Below are 21,116 nucleotides of genomic sequence, written 5' to 3'. Positions count from 1 at the left end.
CCGCTTCATGAGCTTGGTTTGGAACGAGCATTCGGTCTTCTGTCTCCTTTTTAGCGAGGATACCTTTCCCAGCCATACCGTCCCACGGAATATATGTCCTTACACCCCTAGGTGTAACTCTTGAGAGTACTGCCCCGCAAACTGGTTAGAGAACGATTCCTCTCTCGCACGAACTTTCGACGAACCCAACTTCCCCACCGAACCGATCTGAGCTTTCCACCAACATGTCGGCAAACATCAACATTCGTCGTGATGTCAGCGACAAATTCTATCGCTACAAAATGCCAAAGTAAGGAGTGAGGGTGGAGCGGGAGGTCTCGATTAGCTCTGGGAGCCCGAGCGTGGCGAGGTCGACCAGAGCGAACGCCTGTCGCGAGCGGAGCGAGTTCCTTGCCCCAAAGGCGCAATACCCCTAAGTACGGCATTTAGCGAGCCTCAGCGAGCGTCAGTTCTTTGCGAGCGAAGCGATCACAACATTGCGCCAAAGGCGTAAAACTCCCCTCACCTACCCAGCCTAACCTCCTTTTTGCTAGCGGAGCGAGCTGGGTATACGTCAACCGACGCCAACCACCCAACCATCTCTGCCACCCTTGCTATGCACATTACTCATTATCATCCTATTTCACTTTTCACTTTCCGTAGGCTGATTTCAAAGATCGAAGGCAAAGGCAATGGAATCAAGACGGTCATTCCCAACATGTCCGAAGTTGCCAGGGCCCTCAGCCGTCCCAGCACCTACACCACCAAGTTCTTTGGTTGCGAACTTGGTGCTCAGGTCAACTGCGACGCCAAGAACGACCGCTACGTCGTCAACGGTGCGCATGACGCCGAGAAGCTGCAGAAGCTTTTGGACATTTTCATTGAGAAATTCGTCTTGTGCGCTTCGTGCAAGAACCCGGAGACTGTCTTGGTATGTTGCAAGCTGTCTCCTTGCTTGTCACGCCTATCGCATACTGATTCTTTTCTTTCCTTTCCCTCGTTCTGTGCAGGTCCTTACCAAAGATGACTTTATTATGAAGGACTGCAAAGCCTGTGGTGCCAACCTTATGGCCGACAACCGCCATAAATTGGTTACCTACATCATCAAGAACCCCCCAACCAATGCAAAGAGGAGCAAAAAGTAATGTTTCTTGATTACGCTTTCGAAGACATACTTCCTCTCATATACTAACCGTCACGCTTTATACAGGTCCAAGAACGGGGCTGACGGCAAGAAGGGCATGCCCACTCCGCCCGAGACCGCTTCCAACGGCTCCGATGATGAAGACGCCGACGACGTCACGGCCTTCATGGACGCCGAAGCCGCCGCGGCCGCCGCGCTTCCCGTCTCTCGCGACGTGGACGATGACGATTGGGCTGTTGACACCAGCGAGGATGCCGTCGCTGCCCGTATGAAGGAGCTGGCTGTTGGGGGCGCCGTCGCTAAGCTTACCGAAGCTGATGATGATGAGGATGACCAAGATGGTATGTGTCGCCAGTGGCTCCAATCATCTCCAATCATTCTCGTTCTGCCCTTTACTATTTCATTTTGCTGACCCTATATCTCCCACACACAGACCCCCTCGAGCAATTCGCCGAATACATCACCACCCACCCCAACGCCTCCGACAGCGACCTCCATACCGCCGCCACCAATCTCTCCATTCGCCCGGACAAAGCCTGCGCTGTCCTCGCCCAGGTCCTCCTCACCTCCGCGGTGCTCACCAACAACGAAATCCCCAAACGCGCCCCCTTGATCCGCACCTTCTCCAAAACCGAAAAAGCGCAAAAGAACCTTCTGGGCGGCATCGAGCGTCTCGTCGGCGTCTCGCACAAGGAGCTCATGCCCAAGATCCCGATGATCCTTAAAGCGCTGTATGATGAGGATTTGGTGGATGAGGAGGTGTTCTTGGCGTGGGGGGAGAAGCCGAGCAAGAAGTTTGTGGAGAGGAAGATTAGTAAGGAGATTAGGGAGCGGGCTGCGCCGTTTTTGGCGTGGTTGAAGGAGGCGGATGAGGAGAGTGAGGAGGAGGAGGAGAGTGATGAAGAGTGAATTACCGCCTTCCTCCCCAGCTCAATTTCCAGAGTTTTTTCCTTTTTCGTGGCCCCTGTAGAGCTGTTGATGGGCATCAGTTAGTACGGTCCGCATGGACAAAGGGAACACGGCGGGAGACATTTGATCCCCCGTGCATGTTCCCCCACTTTATGTTGTTCTCATCGCATCGTTAATCTCAACTTTCGACTTTTTTCCGGTTTTCGTTTTCATGTCATGATTTGCATCAATACAAAAGGCATACCAGCCCAAAGATTCCATTTTTCGTCCCCTTTCCCCCACACAGCACGCCACCCGGGCGAGATCGAATGTCGCCCCTTATCTGTCTTTTTTCGAAGTTGTCAAATCCATGCAGAAGTCTTCAGCACCTCCAGACCTAACGTAACACACCAGTCAAGCAGTCATACCAAACCCTTCCCTTCCCAACAGACACCCGCTTCCCGCCATTATGTACAACAAGGGTATATGCGGCCCACCCCCACCCAAAAAAAAAGAAGAAAATGATACAAAGCAGCAGTGAGTCAGTCTAGCCGGGGCAAGCGAGTTGCTTTTTCAAGCACCGCCACTCGCCCCCGGCTTCTCGTGCGTCTTCCGATGCCGCGCAACCTGGTCCGGCCTCGCAAACTTGCGGTCGCACTCCTGTTCGGGGCATTTGAACGGTTTTTCGCCGGTGTGGACTCTCAACTACCCAACAAAAAAAAATACATAAATCACAGGGCCCCAAATACGAGGAATGGAGGTATGGCGGTCTCTTACGTGTTTGGTCAGATTAGAACTCTCCGCAAACCTCTTCTCACACCCGTCCGCTTTACACTTGAACGGTTTTTCGCCCGTGTGTTTGCGTTTGTGGATGGTTAGGGCGCCTGCGATGGCGAATTCGCGGAGACAGGCGGGTTCGGGGCATTTGTAAGGGCGTTCGCCTATTGATAGGGGGTTAGTAGGGAGGTGGGGGGGGAGGGGGATCGGGAGGGTGGGGGAGGTTACCTGTGTGGGTACGCATGTGTTGTGTCATGATCCCGGCTTCTGAGAAGCGTTGGTTGCAGACTGTGCATTGATATGGCTTGTCGCCCGTGTCTGCCCAAAAGAAGAATGTCAGCAAAACCGCAGGGGATGGAACGACCATCTGGCGAAGAGGTGTTAACTCACGTGTCTGGATATGCCGCATGACCTTCTGCCGCTGGGTGAAGGGTTTCCTGTCGCGGTCGCAGTTCTCCCACAGGCAGATGTATTCGCTTTGTCCGGACCCAATGTGCTCTTCCGAGACGTGGTCGGTGAGTTCGTCGAAAGTGTGGAAGCGTTGGCCTATGCGGGAAAACACCATGGTATTTTGGTCAGCGATAACGTATTTCGAGATAAAAAGGGAATGGATGTAGGGAGAGGTGTGATACATACCGCAACCCCGCCACAAACACCCATGCGCATCCAAATCCCCCGCTTTCATATCCAAATGATCCGAGCACAGATGCTGAAACAGCTCATCGACCGAGAAGAAGCTCGACAGACTGCACAAAGCCCATTTACATGCGTGGTAAAACGACGAGCGAGCCGCGGCCGGTGCTTTCGCGGTCGGTTCCACCGTCTGGGTGCTTGGCCCCGCGGCCCCACTGGTGGTGGTAGGGGTATAACTGTGATCGGTAGCGTATCTCTCATCCTCAGAGGTGTCCGTGTCGACCATCGTGAGACTCTCGTCCTGGCCATGGGGCTGTAGGCGTTTGTATACGTGGCCGATGCGGTTGGCGGATAGGTGGAGTTTGCTGATATGCGGGACGAGCTCGTCGGAGGTGCGGAACTCGGCTGTGCATGTCGCCCAGTGGCATTTCGCGTCGTTCTCTTTTTGCGGTGGTGAAGCGGGAGAACCAGCCGCAGGAGTCTCCACCGCATCAGTCTCCTCTGCCGTGGACGACCCTAGCACATCCTCTGAATCGACTTTACGCTTTTTTGTCAATGGTATGGCACCACCTGTCGACCGCCTCCGTTTTGCCAGCACCGACTGATGTGCAGCCGGCTCCGAGAAGGTAGGGGAACTGGTGCTTTCGTTATAGTCTGACTGCGCGTATGCGGGTCTCTCCCTCTCCACCTGCGGTGTCTCGTCCACACCCCTCACTTCAACATTAGCGGAGTTTGCCCCACGGCCGGCATCAGTCCTGCTCGAGTCCACAACAACAATGGGCGGCTCTGGTAGCGAGTCAACCACGGGCACAGCAGCTGCCGCTACGGTAACTGACACACCATGCGAATGCGGGTCCTGAGCGAAAGCGCTCAGTTTCGACAACAAATCCCTGTATCGGCCCAGAACCTCCTCGCAGACTGGGTTGTCACATTCACCCGTGCACATTTGCGACGGTGGGACGGTCTTCGAAGAAGCGTCGGCAGAGGAAGACTGAGCGGTTCGCTGTGAGTAAGAAAGAGGTTAGTATTCGCTTTGTCGACGTTTGTGAAGGGGCAGGTCACTCACGTCCATTGCCGGTGGGAAAATGCTGTCTTTCGGAGCGGAGAAGATAGTTGCGAAGGACGACACACGCAGTGGAGTGGAAGCGGGGACGGACTAGCTATGGGAACGTAAAGACAGACGGTAGTGCTGTACAGTATATGTCTGTTGCAGTGGATGACACCAAGGAGCAATCCAGTATGGTTGTGCTGTGCATGGGAGGGAACCGAGCGGTTTGAGAGCGTGTGCAGTTCCGACATTTCCAGCTCGCTCTCGCTCTCGCTCTCGTGCGTGACTCAGCGCGCGGGCCTTCTGCGGGCCTTCCATGCGGTTCCCTCGTTTGATCTCATGGACCAACAGTAGTTTCTCAAGAAGTAGGTAGATACATGCCACAGAACTCCAAATACCCAAAACGTCGACCGAACCGGCAAGCGACCAGATAAAAGCCGATGCACCCCCGCCCCTTATTCCCCTCGAACGTCGTGGTGTACGCATAGAGAGAAGAGAGGCGATGTTTGGCTTTTGTTTGATACGGGCCGCCACATTCCGACCAGTATTGTTGGAGTAACGATATCGGTGCCCGTGACATGGCCGCATTTCTTAATACCCCTTAGTGAGACGATCAGCCCTTTTTACTGTATTTCAATCAGAGGTGTCCTTTTCCTTCTCCTTTCAGATAGGGAACAGGAAGCAAGTTAAGCGCTACCAGATGTACCGTAGACACTAGATCGTAGCTGTGTGGCAGAGGGACGCCTCGAGGAAGGGAGGGGATTACGGTGGGACAATCATCTATTCCTCTGACCATGGCTGTAGCTGTTGCTGGTGCCGGTGCTGCTGGTGAGCGAGGATGCGAGGTGGGTGGCCACCCGTGCGTGCTCCTTGGAGGGAGTTTGTAGTCCCGTCTACGCGTCCTGTGGATTAGCGGCATTCCGTCCTACGCCGGCATCCAAAAAGAAACAACAACCTGCCGTGGGAAACAACAACCGGTGTGTATAGCCGGTGTGTCCAAAGCCCTTTTACATACAGAGACACACAGTACGCAGCATAAAGGCAGCCCCCCTCCTCGCATCCCTCCCCCGGGCACCAAGAAATGCTATCTCGCCTCCACTCCAGCCTCCCAAAAAGCATCTTCAAAACAGCCCTCCCAAAACCAACAATTGCCACCCACATCAGCAGGCAATTCACCAACATGTCCGCCACAAACCAACTCTACGGCTCGGGCTCGGCCCGGCCCAACGACCAACAGCCGGCGCGGAAGATTCTAGCCGATTTTCGTAGCGATACAGGTGGGGTGACCATCACTCTCAATTGCAACTCACCCCGAAAACGCTCACCCATTTCTCGCTTCATTCTAGTGACAACCCCATCCCGAGCGATGCGGGAAGCCATGCTGACCGCAGAAGTCGGCGACGACGTGTTTGGGGAGGATCCGACGATTAATGAACTGCAGAGGAAGGTTGCGGAGATGACGGGGCATGAGGATGCTTTGTTTTTGCCGACTGCTACGATGTCTAACCAGGTTGGTAGATGGGGAAATCGGAGAGGGTTGTTGAGGGCGGGTGGTAAGTGGGATGGGGTGTACTGCGGCGAGCAGTCAATGTGAGCAAGAAGCGAACGGTAGTGGTTTCTAGGCGAGCGAAGCGAGCCCCTACCTTCCTCTGTGAGCGACGGCGAATGGTCGTTTCATTTTCAGTCGCACAACACCTTGTCGCAAGTGGATGAACAGGAGGTACCGTTCAACCAAGCCGTCGACCAACCAATCCAACTCTCATTTTCAGATCGCCGTCCGCACTCACCTGACCTGCCCCCCCTACTCCGTCATCTGCGACCACCGCGCGCACGTCTTCAACTACGAAGCCGGCGGGATCTCCTACCTCACCGGCGCCCAACTCGTCCCCGTAACCCCCCTCCCCGACCACCCCCACCTAACAGCCGCGGCAATCACCCCGCACCTCGTCCTCGACGACGACGTGCACCACACGCCGACGCGGTTGATCTGCATGGAGAACACGCTGAATGGGGAGGTGGTCCCGATTGAGAATATCAGGGAGGTCACGGCGCTGGCGAGGGGTAAGGGGGTGAGGACGCATTTGGATGGGGCGAGGTTGTGGCATGCGAGTGTAAAGACAGGGATTGAGTTGAGGGAGTATTGTGGGCACTTTGATTCGGTAGGGCGATCTCTTTGCATGTGTGGGCGCTTGGAGAGCTGCTGCTCAACAACGTTCGCTCTTACCCCTTTTGAGTAGGTAACGCTATGCTTCTCAAAAGCCCTCGGCGCCCCCGTCGGCTCCACCCTCGTCGGCTCCAAAGCCTTCATCAAAAAAGCCCGACACTTCCGCAAAATGTTCGGCGGCGGGTAAGTCCTTTACTCCTTGGGCTCACCCTACCCATCCCCCGTTTCATCTCCTGATACCATTTCTCCGTCCCCCAACAGCATGCGCCAAGCCGGCCTCCTCGCCTCCGCCTGCCTCCACGCCCTCTCCCACACCCTCCCCACCCTCCATCAAACCCATGCCATCGCCACCTCCCTCGCCACTCGCATCACATCCCTCGGTCTCCCCCTGACCAAGTCGCCTGATACCAACATGGTGTGGTTTGAATCCCCGGTGTCTGCTGATGAGTTGAAGGTGCTGTTGGAAGCGGAGGGTGTGAGGATTTTTGGCGGGGTGGGGAGGGAGGTTAGGTTGGTTGTTCATTGGCAGGTCGGGGAGGAGGGGGTGGAGGCTGTTGTTAGAGTTTTGGAGGGGTTGGTGAAGCGGGAGGGAACGAAGTAGGGCTTCCATCTCCTGACCGCCCAGCTTAGGTGTGTCGGGGTTGGGGCTTCCCTCTGGAACAGGTAGATACTTAGAGTACAGTAGCACGCGTGAAAACCTTTCTCCATGTTCCCTTCATAAAAGTCGCTCGAGCATTTCATCGATAGATAATGGGGATATATATATATATGAATGATATCACAGCACCTCTGTATATACATAAACGATTTTCCGCAATCTACGTCTACACTCTCTCTGTCCACCCTGCATTCCATCTTTCACAGATCCCCACCACTCTCAACCAACCAATCCACATCGCTCACCCTCCACTTCCACCTCAACAACCACTCGCCCTCGGCATCCAGCTCAAACACCTCATCCCACGGCGTGAAATGCGGGCTCACAAACTGCAGCTCCACCCTCCGTCGTCGATCCCGAATCAGCGGCATCCCGCTCGTCTTATCCACCACGACGAACTCGAGGTCCAGATCGACGCGGGTATCTATCTTAAAGTAGACGCCGTCGTCCTCGGCGTGTTTCATGATCTCCTTCTGCCGCGGGTGGGAAGTGAACTGCGCGTCTTCGGCGGGGATGACGAGTTCGATGAACTGCCACCACTGCTGGCGGGCGTAACCCTCGGGCGGCGGGTACGGGCCGTAGTGGAAATGCAGGCCCGAGACGGTGACTCTGGGGGTGCCGGTGAGTGTATACCGCACGTCCTGGCCTTTCGCTTGCATGGACCTGTACCCGGCCGCGAAGCGGTTGGCGAGCTGTTTGACCATCACGTCCCGCAGGCGGTCCTCGTCCCCCGCCGTCCGGGGATCGCCTAGGAGTGTCAGGAGCTCTTGGGTGACGGCCGCGGCGTCGATGTTGAATTGGTCGGGGAAGTCGTAGGTGGGGTGGTGGAGGTGCTTTCGGGCGCGCGCGGTGCCGAGGGCGAGGAAGTGTTTTTCTTTGAGGGCGGACCAGAATGTGGGGCGCGGGCGGCGGGCGGGGAGCGAGGAGAGGAGCCAGGGGTAGGTTGACATGTGTGTTGTGAGGTGTTTGTGTTTTGATTTGGAGGGTTTGGGGGTGGGCGGGAGGCGGGGGACGGTGGGCGATGTGGTGGTGGTGGTGGTGGTGGGGGTCAATGTTGTGGGTGGGTCTGTGTTTGCGACGGGAGTCGATGGGGCCTCCATCCCGGCGGCCCGCCCAGCAGCGCCCCCATTCTCCAACCCGTCGCCAGTCCCCCCCACCTCCCCATTTCGCTGCGTCGATCCATGTCCCTGTCCTACAACTGCTTTCGAAAGCGAAGGTGGTCTCTTCAGCGCCGACTCTGCTGGTTTCGGTAGGGGTTCTGCCTGAGCGGTTGCTTGCGAGGAGGAGGAGGAGTGCTGCTGCATGCACGGCGGCCGGCGGGGCGGGTGGTTGCTGTGGGTGTGGGCGGCTAGACGGAAGAAGAGAGCGGGTGCTCGACGCATTGTGCTGCGTTGGGGGGGAGGGGGGGGGGGGTATGTTGTTGTTGTTGCGAGGAGCAGGAAGCAGTGGAATGAAAAGAATGGACGTGGGAAACAGGAGGGAAAGAAGAGGAGCGTCGCGCTGTCCGTCTGCAACCAACTGCACGCCCTCTCCCAGACCCTCCACACAGACCACACAGGGTCCGCAACGTCAGACTTCAAGCTTAACCCAGTTGCGCTCCCCCTCCCCCTCCCTATATGCATACCCCTCCCGCCAGCCTCCCGCTCCAGCAACCACCCGACCCTCACCTGCCAGTGCAGCACTTGTCGAAATGTCAAAACAACGGACCAAACCCATCCGTCGGAACACTCCCGGTCCCCGCGTCACACTCCCAGCGCTTTGCTTCCAAGCAAGACACCAAAGCGGTATCTCGCAACTCCCTCGCATATCGGTTGGAACAAAGTTAAACGAGGGGGGCAAAAGACAGAGTGGGCAATCTGTACCTGAATAGAGGGGGAAATCTTCAAAAACATGAGCAATCCGTCGTCTTCCGAAGAAGAGCTGGCTAGTGGGTTGGGTATGAGTGGGTTCAAGCCGCCGGCGGCTTTACTACAGGTAGGTAGGGATTGACGGGGCCAGGGTCAGGGAGAAAATATGTCGCCTCGGGAAGGTTCTTGCACTTTGGGCTGTACAAAGCATCCGAACGGCCTTCTTGGCATTGATGTGATGCCACGAGAAGGATGGGAGTTCAGGGCGACATCTTGATCTACAGCCGGTTTACGGGACCTGAACACCACAACCCTCTTGCGCCAGATTTGGGGGCTGAAGACTGTTTCTTTCTCTGTTCCCTGTCCAGGCATCCATGGCGAGGCAGAGCAAGATCCGTCTTCTGCAGCAAGAGCGTTCGAGCCCAGCTTTGGGTACTACAACCAGCGTGCCGGCGTCCTCCTCCCAGAGTCCACAGAAACCATCCGCGGCGGGGCCAAACCCGAAAAGCACCACAACACCCGTTGGTAGTCCCGCTCCCGTTACCGCCGCCCCATCACCACCAGCAGCGACATCAACACCCGCCCCTGCTCAGACGACCGCCAGCCCAAGCACCCGCGCCTCGAAAACCGTCCAATCCATCGCCCTCCTCGCCCAGCGCCGCGACAACCGCCGCCGCCAATCCGAGCTCGCCCGCAAAGCCCAGCAGCATGAGGCCGTCGCTAACAACGGGGACCTCGACTCTGTGCTGTATCGACGGAAAATCGACGCGTGGCGGGAGAAGAACCTCGCCGCGGGTGGAACTCACATTGTTCAACCACCGCCACCACAACCAGCGCAGCAAGACGACCGAACAGTCCGCATCAAAGTCTGCGTCCGCAAACGCCCCCTCAACGCCCGCGAAACCGCCGATCCGGCCGTGTTCGACATCCTCTCCACCCAAACCGCGCTGATCCACCTACACGAGCCGAGAGTGCGCGTCGACCTCTCCAAGGACATCGACACCCAGACATTCGCATTCGACGAGGTGTTTGATGAGGCAGCGGAGAATGAGGCGGTGTATACGCGTACGACACGGGGGCTTGTGGAGGCGATGTTTGAGGGGGGGAGGGGGACCGTGTTTGCCTATGGGCAGACCGGCAGCGGCAAAACCCACACAGTCTTCGGCTCCCAAACCTCTCCCGGTCTCTGCTTCTACGCCTGCCGCGATGTCTTCCACCACCTTTCCTCCCCCGCCTCACCCCACACACTCACCCTGCACGCCTCCTTCTTCGAAATCTACACCGGCCAAGTCTACGACCTCCTCTCCCACAAATCCCGCATCACCCTCCTCGAAGACCACACCGGCGCCATCCGCATCCAAGGCCTCACCGAAGAATCTCCCCCCGACCTCCCCTCCCTACTCCGTCTCGTATCACTGGGAAACGAAGCGCGGACCACCGGGACGACGGAAGCCAACCCGGACTCCTCCCGCTCGCACGCCGTGCTGCAATTACGCGTCCGTGATACCGTCACCGGGAAGGTGGTGGGCAAATTCTCGATGGTGGATCTCGCCGGCAGCGAGCGGGCGACGGACCGCGGAGTGGTCGGCAAGCGCGAACGGGTCGAGGGGGCCGAGATCAACAAGTCGCTGTTGGCGCTGAAGGAGTGCATCCGTGCCCTCCATCGCTCTGGGGCGGGTATGACGACAACGACGACACATATTCCGTTCAGAGCGAGCAAACTGACGCAGATCTTGCGCGACTCGTTTGTGGGGAAGCGCGCGCAGACCGTGATGATTGCGACGGTGAGTCCTGGGAGTAATTCCGGGGAGCATTCGCTGAATACGTTGAGGTATGCTTGGAGGGTGAAGGAGATGAAGAGGCGGGGGAGAGTTGGAGGGGGTGCGGGTGCGGGGAGTATGGAGAGTCTTGGGGGTGAGGGTGGGGAGGTGGCGAGGAAGGTGAGGGGGGTGGAGGTGGATGAGGAGGACGACGACGACGATGATGATGATGATGATGAGTCCGATGACGATGTAGACGACGATGAAGATGCCACCGACGACGACGGGAAAGGCGACTGGGAAGAAGCGCGACCCCCCACCGACACCGACTCCCACTCCGCCACCGACCCCGCCACCACGCTCACAACAGCGCACGAAACCCTCCTGAACACACACATCTCCGCCATGCGCGCCAACACCGACCTGATGAGGTTCGAGCGCGGGTTGGTGGCTGATGCCATGCGCGCGGGGGCGCGTAGCGCGCGAAACCGTCATGAGGCCCGTGAGCTCCATGATGCGGGCATGGCGGAGTACATCGAAGGCCTGCTGCATGTGCTTGATGAGCGGGAGCGGGTGTGGGGGGAAGTGAGGAGGCGGGTGGAGGTTGTCAGGGGGTTGTTGGGCGGGTAGTGGGGGAGATTATCGATGAACGAAAGCCGTTTTTGCAATATATGAGTTTTTGGGGCGTGTGCTTTATGTCGTCTGTGCAATATGGCTTTCCATTCAGTTCTCGTTACATACAGTATAGTACATAAACTCAGACGCGGAGAAATTGCATCGCTCTACTAAGAGGGCTACGGAAAGTCCCGGCTATGTGAACGGGCCTAAGACCTAATGAAGATGCAAATGTACTAGTCAAGCGGCAGTAGCAGCGGGCACGAGGCCTCGTCATTGAAATGTGCATCAGCCACTCTTTGGAAGGCCCTAAATCGAGCGGAAGTCGAGCAGCTCGATCGATAATCGTATGTGGGGTCGGCGTTGCGATGACGGGCGTGGCAAGGTCCAGAAGCCAAGTCACGTGCGCCTCTGAAGTGAGTTTTAATGTGCGCGTTTTGGCCCAAGAAAGAGAGCGAGAGAATTCCCCACAACTGCCCAACGTTGCCCCGCTTGAAACAACCGACACAACGACGACTGTGAAAAGTTGGCAAAGCAATATGACGAACGACAAGGCGCCGCACACCCCGGTGAAGGGCCACCACCAGCAGCAGCAGGACGCCGCTTCCAAGCAGCAGCAAGCCGCCGCCGCCGCCGCCGCCGCACCGCCGGCATCACCGGGCTCTCCAGGTTGGACGACTGTGGCCGGCAACAGCAGGCGAGACGCAGGGAAGTGGGGTCGTGGGAGGGGTCGGGGGCGTGGGGCCGCCGGAGGAGCAGCGGGGCGTGGTGGAGGCGACGCAGGACGAGGTGGGCGCGGCGGATCACACCATTCTTCCTCCGCCCCAGCGACAACGGCGACGACGACAACAACAACGACAGCAGCCAAACCCCGCGGCCGTAAACCCGCCCGTGTTGAGCAACGCAAACCCTCCATTTCCTCCGCTGGCGGCGACTCCAACGACTCGGCGCTCTCCTCCGACTCCGACGACGACGACGCCGAGCGGTCCCCGTCCCCACCTCCCTCGGTCCCGCTAACCTTCTGGACCCACATCGTCTTCCTCTGCCCGATGGCCGACTGCCCACCCGACACTGTACCCACCACCAACCCGACCGTCGCACTCGACCACCTCAAAGCCGCACACGGCATCGAGGTGCGCAACCCGCACCACGTGCTCCCGTACCTCGACAAGTACATCGAGCACTGGGCGCGCGCGATCGACGAGCAAGGCCTCGATTCCGTCGCGACCAAATCCGATCAGACCACCAACCCCGACGGCACGGGCAAAGTCGTCTACATCCTCGGCCACGACAACAACCTGGAAGACAAAGCCTTCCGCGAGCGGCTCCAGCATGACAAGCTGAACCATATGCTCAAGATCCAGGAACAGGAGCGCGCAGAGGACACCACCCACGTACAGCGCAAATGCCTCTTCTGCAAAGTCACCTGCGACAACCGCTCCCTCCTGTTCAAGCACATGTTCAGCGAGCACGGGTTCAACATCGGGCTGCCGGACAACCTCGTCGAAGTCTCCGAGTTCCTCGAAACCCTGCAAAAGAAGCTCGCGGGCTTGCAGTGCCTGTACTGCGAAAAGATTTTCAAGACCAGCGCGGTGCTGAGGAAACATATGCGCAAAAAGAAGCATTTCAAGATCAACCCGAGGAATCGCGGCTATGACCGGTTCTACATCATCAACTATCTGGAGCCGGGGAAGAACTGGGAGGCGTTTGAGAATGAGCGCTATGATAGTGATGAGGACCGCAAGGAGGAGTACGTAGCTGCTTTAGATTGTTCGTTTGTCACCCTGTCTCTCACGCGTGTTCATGCTTTCCTTTCTTTTCTTTAGGGAATGGGAAGACTGGAACGAGGAAGACAGCACAGCCGACTCGACAATGTGTCTTTTCGACGAGTCCGTGTTCCCCTCTGCCGAGAGCGCCCACGAACACATGAAAGCCGCGCACTCGTTCGATCTTCGCGCTATTCGCGAGGAGCATGGTGCGTACAACATGCCTCCCCCTCAACTGCCGTCTCTCCTCTTCCCTCCTCTCCTACTCACCCCACGGGCACCCCACTCACTCAACCCTTTGATATATACCCACAGACCTAGATTTCTACGCCTCCATCCGCCTCATCAACTACATCCGCCACCAAACCGCCCACTGCACCTGCCACGCCTGCTCCACGCCGTTCGACACCATGCCCGAACTCACACACCACCTCACCTCCCTCAACCACTTCACCTCCCTCCCACCGAAGGACTCGCCGGTGTGGACGGACCCGCAGTATCTGTTCCCCTGCTACGAGAACGACCCGCTGTTGATGCTCGATGTCATGGCTGCCGACGACGAAAACGAGCAGGAGGATGATGAGAATGACCATGGGGAGGCGGACGGCAAGGAGGAGCTGAGGAAGGTTGTGATGCGGGAACGCGAGCGGGCGGAGAAGGTGCGGGAGGAGGAGGAGGAGCGGGAGAGGGAACGGCTTCGAAAGAGCACGGAGGAGGACGGGGAGGAGGAAGGCGATGTGGATGTCATTCTAGTGGGGGTGAAGGAGGTGACGTTGGATGAGCGTGCGGGTGAGACGGCGTAATTGGGAGGTTTCCCCACCCCGAGGTGTGCTAGCCGAGTCCCTGTTTCTCTCGAGCCTGCAGTTTCTTATGTATTGCATTTGCATGGAATCATTTTCATTTCACATTCATCTCATAGTTCTGTAACTTACAAATAGACAAGCATATCATATAGCCCCATCGCACATGACATAGACTCACGTGGTGTGACAACAGGGTTGTGCTCCGTTTTGGTTTTCCAATATCTTCACAGTATACATTCATCCCATAGCGCTGGGAAGTGGACAGCTGGGGGATAACAAAATTGCGGGATGGAGACCAAGGGGGATATGTAATTCGAGATTTTTATGTAGCATTTCCTTGATATACTTCAGGCCTGCGCTAATCATCCTCCATCTCCATCTCCATACCCTCCGCAACACCATACCGCGCGCATCTTTGCCAAAGCATTTCTGATATCCCCAAAGAAGCCTAACATACTGCTGAGGGTTGTCGTGGGCGACGCGTATGACGGTGAGGCCCGTGAATATACCAAGGGCGGTCGAGAGCGAGGTGAGAAAAAGCGCCCAGAATTCTGGTGACCACCATGTTGTTTCCTTTTCCCATCCTGCGGACATGCAGGCAATCAAAATGAGGGTTGGAAAGATCAGGGTAATACCCACAGCAGTGTATCTTGCAGATCTGCCTACCTCAATGTCCTTGTAAGAGGGGTTGCGTTTCTGACGTAAATTTGCTCGAAGTCGAACGGTACGTACTGGCTGGTCCTTGTTGCATACGCAGTGTCTTCTGCTTCTCTTTCTCAACCTGCAGGCTCTTCTGCTTCTCTCTCAACCTGCAGGCTGACCTGCAGGCGCTTTGCCAACACGGCCTCCTCGTTTATCCGTTTCTTATCTATAACATAGCCTTGCGTTTAGATAAGATAGCCTTGGTACGCATCCGCCTCGGAGATGGTAGTCGGAAGGCTTTGCCGGTAGGCTTTGCCGGTAGGCTTGGAAAGTCAGTTCGACGGGCTGGGAGGTAGCCATGACTTTGTTGGTAATGCTTGCTATAGGAGAGGAAAAACAACGAGGAAGGAAGGTTCAGGAATGGACCGGTTGGCCCACGTCGGCCCGTCGAAAGAGGGAGAGAGTGGAGACGGTACACAGTGATCGCACCCGGATATCTGCTACCTTTCTTACCGCGGCTGTTTTTTCCTCGTGGAGAGCACGGTCGCGGTCCCCGGGTTTCTGTGACGAGAAGCGAGCGCCTCCGACGGAGAGTAGCGTGTAGTATATAAGTACGTAGGTAACCTTTTATGAGGGAGAGGGGCAGGATTTCAAATTTACCCGGATATGGGAGATATGATGAGTTATGACATGGGGGGGTTTGCAGGCGGGTTTATTGGGAGTGGATGAGAATGAATGAATGAATAAGATAATGATTAGCCGGCGGCGATTGTCGTTTCGAAACTGGAGTCAACCCCCGGCCCCCCGCCTCCGACGCGCTCCCTCGCCCGCCCCGCCCTCGCAAGCAAGCGCCTAATCAAAAAAAGGCGGTCGGTGGAGGAGACTTCGCGGGGGGGGGGGGCCGTTGCCAATGGACCTTGGACTTGCATGGGGGAATCATATGGGGGGGTATCCTCCCTGGCACTATGGCTACGCACACACGCACCCACCCACTGGCTATACGTGCATAGAATATTATACATACTGTACACACCCGTCAGAAAGAATACATATAACTCCCTGGGCTCCCCTCCCTCGACCTCGTCCTTGGTCTCGTATAATCGTATAGGCCCTGTTCTCCCATAGACTCGCATTCCTGCCGGCTTCCCCCCCCATATATCCCAACTCGTCGCAATAGAAGGCACCAGCACCCCGCAATTCGCACTAGAGCACTCCTAATGGACACCGCCATTCGGTCGTGCGGCTTCGCTTAAGAAAGCTCACACTATACTACGCACTACGCCATATTCCAGCTGCAGCATAAACTCCGACAATGTCGTCCTCGGTGGTACTGCAGTCCACCTACTCCGCTGGCGGGGTTCAGCACTGGCAAGCGACACGGTCTGGTAACGAGGGTATGTGTTGGTGGCGTCGCCGTCCCACCCTGACAACGAGACCCCTCTTTTCTTCTGATACTCATGCTACTTTTGCTTATCAAACAGACCCACGAGAAGATGCCCTACGCCTTCTCAGCGAGTTTCTCTGCAGCATCGGGAACAAAGCTGCACCCGAAGATACCCGAGCGGCCGCCCTCTCCTTCCTGGGTGAACCCCCACTCACGGGACCTGTCGCTCACACCACCACCACCACAAACACCAAAACACACCATGAGCTTCCCGCAGGCCAGGAGTCGCCCCTGTCCCCAATAAACGCCATGGTGCTAAAGCTGCGAGCGGCCCGCATCGCTCGCGAGACCCGCGAATCGCAAACAAAGAACGCCTCGGCTGTGCCGGGCAAGATTTTGCCTACCCCCGATGAGCAGGTCCTCACCCAGACCCTAACCAACCACGGCATACCCGAAGTCCACCGCGTCTCCTACAAGCGCCCGCGCAACCTCCATCAACAGGCCACCCTTCGCCGGTTCGACCAGGCGAGGCTGAGGCGGTGGTGGAACTGGCATGATAAGCATATGGAGCTGTTGAGGGAGGATAAATTGCAGAAATCGCGGAGACGGCAGTTTCTTTCCAACCTACGTACGCATGCCTGGATCACACCACCGCCGTCACCTGCGGCCGGGCAGCAAAACCCGGAGCAGCAACAACAGCAGCAACGCCCGAAGAACGTGCAGGCTACCGGCGAGATCAAGCAGCGGAAAGAACGTGCCCAGCATCTCACGAAATTGCGCACCAGCTCAGCCCCCAACCTTCGTTTACAAGGCGGTAAAGCGGAGGTCGTGGTGTTGTCGCCCGTCTCACCCGTCGATGCCAATAAGGAAGACCACCTCTCCCAACGCCGAGCGTCATTGTCGAAGCTGCGGCCAAGGACACCCACCGCGATCGTTACCCCGCCGGCGTTCCCGATCTGCCATAAATGCCATTCGCCCGAAGACCACCGCAGGCATATCGTTGGCGAGGAAAACTGTGGGGCGTTGACAACCCTGCAGCCGGATTTTTGGTCCCAGTGGGCTGGTGAGTAAAAGCGCGTGTGCATTCACTCGCAACTCTCTCAAAATGTTAAGCTAAGCACGTCTTTATTGGTTTTTCTTAGCACAAGAAACCCTTGCAGAGCAACGGGAACACCTCCGCACCCGCCTAGACAAAGTCGACATCGCCGGCGATGCTTCTCTCCAACGCAAAATCCATAGAAAACGGTGTTTCATCACCGAGGACGCCGCTTGGTGAAGCACACTCTCAAACCCTGTCGATATACCCAGTTATCCCCCCAATTTTGTGTCCCGCGTCGTCTAGTTCACCCTAACCGTAGACAATGCAGTGAACCTTACAGTCGGCGTACGCCCCGCCCCCTCTTTGGCTGGCCCATCCCCCCACAACCCCTACTGCTAGAGAGATTACAACCCCTCCCCGCGCGCGACTGGTTTTCGCACCTTTGTATATATCCCCTCTCGGTTGTTTGCTTTCCCTTTGGCTGGTCCTGATTGTGTTTGTTTGGTTGGTCCGTAGAGCGGGTCCGGTTTTTGTTGTTTGAATGAATGAGATGATTTGTATGAGGATTTGAATGCCATTTCGGATACGTTTAGGAGGCCCATTGATGCCTGTACCTACCTAGCTTGGGGGGTCTCGACGACCTGCCGGGGTTGGGGCATGGAGCGCTTTTCCAATGCGATGTCAAAACAGGTGGAATAAAGTGACAAAGTCTGGGCCACGTGACTCGGTGTCGCTTCCCGTCCAAGCCACACGTCGTTGGGCTTTTGCCCTCAGCGTTTCTACGTGTGAAATGCGCTGTCGGCGACCTACTTTCAGAGCACTGAGAGCAGCCATATCTTTTTTTTTTCGCCGCGGAGTGGGCGAAACGAGTTTATTCAGCAAGCGCTTTGAGAGCGGCGATACCGGATTTAGACAGACTTTCCCCATATCCTGTGCAACTCGCACCGGTCTGTGTCAATTGAGCGAGCTGGAACTGGGACAGGCGCTCGAAACCGGAGTATATTGAACATTGGGGGCGTATTCATCAACTATCTGCAGTCATGAAGCTCAATTACAAGGTATGCTGAAGGCGTCTTGTTTGCGGCTGAAAGGTGTAGGTGTTTGTGAGCTGACAGACGTTGCCCCACGCAGTTTTCGAACCTATGTGGGACGGTGTACAAGAAGGGGAACCTGGTGTTCACTCCCGACGGAAACTCCGTCGTCAGTCCTGTTGGGAATAGGGTGTCGGTGTTTGACCTCATTGGGTGAGCACCGAAATTGGATCTTCCCCGCAGGGGTTCGTAGGTACTGATACAGTCTCCACACCCCCCAGCAACAAATCGTATACCCTCCCCTTCGAAAACCGGAAAGACATCGTCCGCCTCGCCCTCTCCCCCAACGGCGCCCTCCTAATAACCATTGACGAAGACGGCAAAGCCCTCCTGATCAACTTCCCCCGCAAAACCGTCCTGCACGACTTCAACTTCAAAACCCCCGTCCGCGACGTCCAGTTCAGCCCCAACGGCCGCTTCCTCGCCGTCACACACGACAAACACGTCCAGGTCTGGCGTACACCGGGGTTCACCCTTGAATTCGCGCCGTTTGTGCTGCATAAACGGTACCCGGGTCACTATGACGACGTGGTGCATCTCGCGTGGTCTGCCGATTCCAGGTTCTTTATCACTGGCAGTAAGGACATGACTGCGCGGATATACCCCGTGGATATGGTCGAGGGGTTCACGGGCGCGGTGTTGACGGGACACAGGGATACGGTGCTCGGCGCGTGGTTTTCGAAGGACATGGAGACGGTGTACACCATCGGCCGTGACGGGGCGCTGTTTGAGTGGAACATGAAGGCGGAGATGGAGGGTGGCGATGAGGGTGGAGATGCTGCGGCCAAGCCGAATAAGAAGCGGAGAACGGATGAGATTACACGACCGAAGATCAAGTCGTGGCGGACGACTGCGCGACATTATTTTATGCAGAATCATGCGAAGGTGGTTAGCGCGGCGTTCCATGCGGCGTCGAGTTTGTTGGTTGTGGGGTTTACGTCGGGGATATTTGGGATTTGGGAGTTGCCGGATTTTACGAATATTCATACCCTGAGGTAAGGGGAGTAATCGTGTCGAGGGAAATCAAAATCGTAGGTGGAAAGCTGATTTTCCGTGAAACGGTAGCATTTCACAAAAGAAGATTACATCGGTAGCGATCAACCCAACGGGGGAATGGTTAGCATTCGGCGCATCGTCATTAGGCCAACTGCTAGTCTGGGAATGGCAGTCCGAGTCCTACGTCCTGAAACAGCAGGGCCACCACCACGACATGAGCTGCCTCTCCTACTCACAAGACGGACAATTCATAGCAACCGGCGGCGACGACGGCAAGGTCAAACTCTGGAACGCGCAAACCGGGTTCTGTTTCGTCACCTTCACCGACCACGCATCGGGCATCAACGCGCTGGAGTTTGCGAAGCAGGGCCAGATTGTCTTCTCCGCGTCGTCGGATGGGACCATCCGCGCGTTTGATCTGATTAGGTACAGGAACTTCCGGACGTTTACGACGCCCACGCCTGTGCAGTTTTCGTGTCTGGCGGTGGACCCGAGCGGGGAGGTTGTGTGTGCGGGGAGCTCGGATACGTTTGAGATCTTTGTGTGGTCGGTGCAGACGGGGAAGTTGCTGGATATCTATACGGGACACGAAGGCCCCGTGTCGAGTCTGGCGTTTTCGCCGTCGGAGGGCACGCTGGCGTCCGCGTCGTGGGATAAGAGCGTGCGGCTGTGGGATGTGTTTGGGCGGGATGTCCAGCAGGAAGGGTTCGAGCACCAGGCGGAGGTGTTGTCGATCGCGTACCGCCCCGACGGCAAGGTGCTAGCGACCTCGACGCTGGATGGGCAGATCATCTTCTGGAACGTGGCGCAGGCAAAACAGATTGGGTCGATTGAGGGCAGGAAGGATATATCCGGCGGGCGCAAATCGACGGATCGGATCACGTCTGCCAATAACTCGGCGGACAAGCATTTCACGTCCATCTGCTTCACCGCGGACGGAACGGGGATCCTCGCCGGCGGCAACTCCAAATACGTCTGCATCTACGACGCGCCGACAAAAGTGCTCCTGAAACGGTTCCAGATCTCCCACAACCTGTCGATGGACGGCATGCAAGAGCTTCTGAATTCCCGCAACATGACCGAAGCCGGGCCCCGGGATTTGATTGACGACACGGGCGACGCCTCCGACCTTGAAGACCGCATGGACACCTCCCTCCCGGGCGTGCAAAAAGGCGACGCATCCCTCCGCAAAACGCGCCCGATCGTCCGCACAAAAGGCGTCCGTTTCTCCCCCACCGGCCGCTCCTGGGCCGCCGCCTCAACCGAAGGTCTGATCGTCTACTCCCTCGACGAACAGCTGCTGTTCGACCCCTTCGACCTCGAGATGGACATCACACCCGAATCCATCACCGAAGCATTAACCGACACACAGTACCTCCGCGCCCTCGTCATGTCCTTCCGGCTCGGGGAGCGACCCGTCACCCAAACAGTCTTCGACGCCGTCCCCGCCGACGACGTGACCCTCGTCGCCCGTGAATTGCCGGTAAAGTACCTGGAACGCATGCTGGGCTTTCTGGTGGCGTACATGGACGTGAGCCCGCGCATCCAGTTCTGTTTGATGTGGGCGACGTCGCTGTTGAGGCACCATGGGCGGTATCTGAAGGACCGGAGGAACGAGTTTGCGGGGGTCGTGAGGGGGTTGCAGAAGGCGATGGGGAGGATGTATGACGAGTTGAATCATGTGTAAGTTGTAGTCACATTCTTCTTTTGGGGTGCTGTTTCCCTCCCCCCCTAGTCATGTTTCACGGTTCCCTAATCCACCCTTTCTCCTCTTGTGATCACCCCCAGATGCAACGACAACACACACAACATCCAATACCTCCTCACCACCCAACGCATGTCCCAAAAAGGCGATCTCAACGGCACTACCGTCGAAGACGAG

The 21,116-nt window shown here is 56.9% G+C and overlaps 10 protein-coding genes across 10 annotated transcripts; 6 read left to right on the top strand and 4 right to left on the bottom strand.

Annotated features, from left to right (window-relative positions):
- Nucleotides 1-224: 224 nt before the first annotated feature.
- EV422DRAFT_572341 (domain found in IF2B/IF5-domain-containing protein) lies at nt 225-2,032 on the top strand (the record flags this gene model as incomplete). The annotated part of the gene is made up of 5 exons (XM_053073108.1): nt 225-289; nt 643-910; nt 990-1,120; nt 1,190-1,464; nt 1,557-2,032. The coding sequence occupies 5 exons, from the start codon at nt 225-227 to the stop codon at nt 2,030-2,032; spliced, it is 1,215 nt and encodes a 404-aa protein (XP_052920837.1).
- Nucleotides 2,033-2,286: 254 nt separating this feature from the next.
- On the bottom strand, nt 2,287-4,792 carry EV422DRAFT_547890 (uncharacterized protein). The gene is made up of 6 exons (XM_053071624.1): nt 4,488-4,792; nt 3,425-4,424; nt 3,179-3,334; nt 3,017-3,106; nt 2,789-2,952; nt 2,287-2,716 (listed from the first exon to the last, which is right to left on the bottom strand). The coding sequence occupies exons 1-6, from the start codon at nt 4,491-4,493 to the stop codon at nt 2,585-2,587; spliced, it is 1,548 nt and encodes a 515-aa protein (XP_052920836.1). The 5' UTR covers nt 4,494-4,792; the 3' UTR covers nt 2,287-2,584.
- On the bottom strand, nt 4,453-5,304 carry EV422DRAFT_339089 (uncharacterized protein). Its single transcript, XM_053066442.1, has one exon. The coding sequence runs from the start codon at nt 5,055-5,057 to the stop codon at nt 4,578-4,580; it is 480 nt and encodes a 159-aa protein (XP_052920835.1). The 5' UTR covers nt 5,058-5,304; the 3' UTR covers nt 4,453-4,577.
- Nucleotides 5,305-5,393: 89 nt separating this feature from the next.
- EV422DRAFT_547885 (pyridoxal phosphate-dependent transferase) lies at nt 5,394-7,419 on the top strand. Its single transcript, XM_053071623.1, has 5 exons — nt 5,394-5,746; nt 5,816-5,979; nt 6,239-6,628; nt 6,707-6,816; nt 6,895-7,419. The coding sequence occupies exons 1-5, from the start codon at nt 5,551-5,553 to the stop codon at nt 7,232-7,234; spliced, it is 1,200 nt and encodes a 399-aa protein (XP_052920834.1). The 5' UTR covers nt 5,394-5,550; the 3' UTR covers nt 7,235-7,419.
- Nucleotides 7,420-8,300, bottom strand: EV422DRAFT_547883 (uncharacterized protein). The gene has a single exon (XM_053071622.1). The coding sequence runs from the start codon at nt 8,239-8,241 to the stop codon at nt 7,492-7,494; it is 750 nt and encodes a 249-aa protein (XP_052920833.1). The 5' UTR covers nt 8,242-8,300; the 3' UTR covers nt 7,420-7,491.
- A 1,212-nt stretch (nt 8,301-9,512) lies between these two features.
- Nucleotides 9,513-10,997, top strand: EV422DRAFT_501917 (Kif2 motor domain in complex with Adp; the record flags this gene model as incomplete). The annotated part of the gene is made up of 1 exon (XM_053068234.1): nt 9,513-10,997. A coding segment is annotated over one exon (1,485 nt), but the record flags the coding sequence as incomplete, so codon positions are not given.
- A 1,055-nt stretch (nt 10,998-12,052) lies between these two features.
- Nucleotides 12,053-14,096, top strand: EV422DRAFT_610644 (uncharacterized protein; the record flags this gene model as incomplete). Its single annotated transcript, XM_053073860.1, has 3 exons — nt 12,053-13,263; nt 13,340-13,488; nt 13,595-14,096. The coding sequence occupies 3 exons, from the start codon at nt 12,053-12,055 to the stop codon at nt 14,080-14,082; spliced, it is 1,848 nt and encodes a 615-aa protein (XP_052920831.1). The 3' UTR covers nt 14,083-14,096.
- Nucleotides 14,097-14,200: 104 nt separating this feature from the next.
- Nucleotides 14,201-14,957, bottom strand: EV422DRAFT_338994 (uncharacterized protein). The gene is made up of 2 exons (XM_053066441.1): nt 14,815-14,957; nt 14,201-14,744 (listed from the first exon to the last, which is right to left on the bottom strand). The coding sequence occupies exons 1-2, from the start codon at nt 14,831-14,833 to the stop codon at nt 14,320-14,322; spliced, it is 444 nt and encodes a 147-aa protein (XP_052920830.1). The 5' UTR covers nt 14,834-14,957; the 3' UTR covers nt 14,201-14,319.
- A 719-nt stretch (nt 14,958-15,676) lies between these two features.
- On the top strand, nt 15,677-17,741 carry EV422DRAFT_547873 (uncharacterized protein). The gene is made up of 3 exons (XM_053071621.1): nt 15,677-16,118; nt 16,206-17,171; nt 17,251-17,741. The coding sequence occupies exons 1-3, from the start codon at nt 16,037-16,039 to the stop codon at nt 17,382-17,384; spliced, it is 1,182 nt and encodes a 393-aa protein (XP_052920829.1). The 5' UTR covers nt 15,677-16,036; the 3' UTR covers nt 17,385-17,741.
- A 446-nt stretch (nt 17,742-18,187) lies between these two features.
- EV422DRAFT_551818 (WD40-repeat-containing domain protein) lies at nt 18,188-20,921 on the top strand (the record flags this gene model as incomplete). Its single annotated transcript, XM_053071854.1, has 4 exons — nt 18,188-18,205; nt 18,279-18,391; nt 18,460-19,233; nt 19,304-20,921. The coding sequence occupies 4 exons, from the start codon at nt 18,188-18,190 to the stop codon at nt 20,919-20,921; spliced, it is 2,523 nt and encodes an 840-aa protein (XP_052920828.1).
- Nucleotides 20,922-21,116: the final 195 nt, after the last annotated feature.

Source organism: Fimicolochytrium jonesii (genome assembly GCF_025526975.1).
Source record: "Fimicolochytrium jonesii strain JEL569 chromosome Unknown EV422scaffold_44, whole genome shotgun sequence".
Lineage (NCBI taxonomy): Eukaryota > Fungi > Chytridiomycota > Chytridiomycetes > Spizellomycetales > Powellomycetaceae > Fimicolochytrium > Fimicolochytrium jonesii.
Note: the sequence above shows the minus strand (reverse complement) of the source record. Positions and strands in the feature narration are given on the sequence as shown.

Coding starts and splice junctions, on each gene's coding strand:
- EV422DRAFT_547890 (XM_053071624.1), bottom strand. Junction 3,335..3,424: donor GTGTTTGTGGCGGGGTTGCG/GTATGTATCACA, acceptor TTTCCCGCATAG/GCCAACGCTTCCACACTTTC. Junction 2,717..2,788: donor GTTCTAATCTGACCAAACAC/GTAAGAGACCGC, acceptor TTTGTTGGGTAG/TTGAGAGTCCACACCGGCGA.
- EV422DRAFT_339089 (XM_053066442.1), bottom strand. CDS start 5,057: ATGCGGCCATGTCACGGGCACCGATATCGTTACTCCAACAATACTGGT.
- EV422DRAFT_547885 (XM_053071623.1), top strand. CDS start 5,551: ATGCTATCTCGCCTCCACTCCAGCCTCCCAAAAAGCATCTTCAAAACA. Junction 5,747..5,815: donor CGATTTTCGTAGCGATACAG/GTGGGGTGACCA, acceptor GCTTCATTCTAG/TGACAACCCCATCCCGAGCG. Junction 6,817..6,894: donor CGCAAAATGTTCGGCGGCGG/GTAAGTCCTTTA, acceptor GTCCCCCAACAG/CATGCGCCAAGCCGGCCTCC.
- EV422DRAFT_547883 (XM_053071622.1), bottom strand. CDS start 8,241: ATGTCAACCTACCCCTGGCTCCTCTCCTCGCTCCCCGCCCGCCGCCCG.
- EV422DRAFT_547873 (XM_053071621.1), top strand. CDS start 16,037: ATGTCGTCCTCGGTGGTACTGCAGTCCACCTACTCCGCTGGCGGGGTT. Junction 16,119..16,205: donor GACACGGTCTGGTAACGAGG/GTATGTGTTGGT, acceptor CTTATCAAACAG/ACCCACGAGAAGATGCCCTA. Junction 17,172..17,250: donor TTTTTGGTCCCAGTGGGCTG/GTGAGTAAAAGC, acceptor GGTTTTTCTTAG/CACAAGAAACCCTTGCAGAG.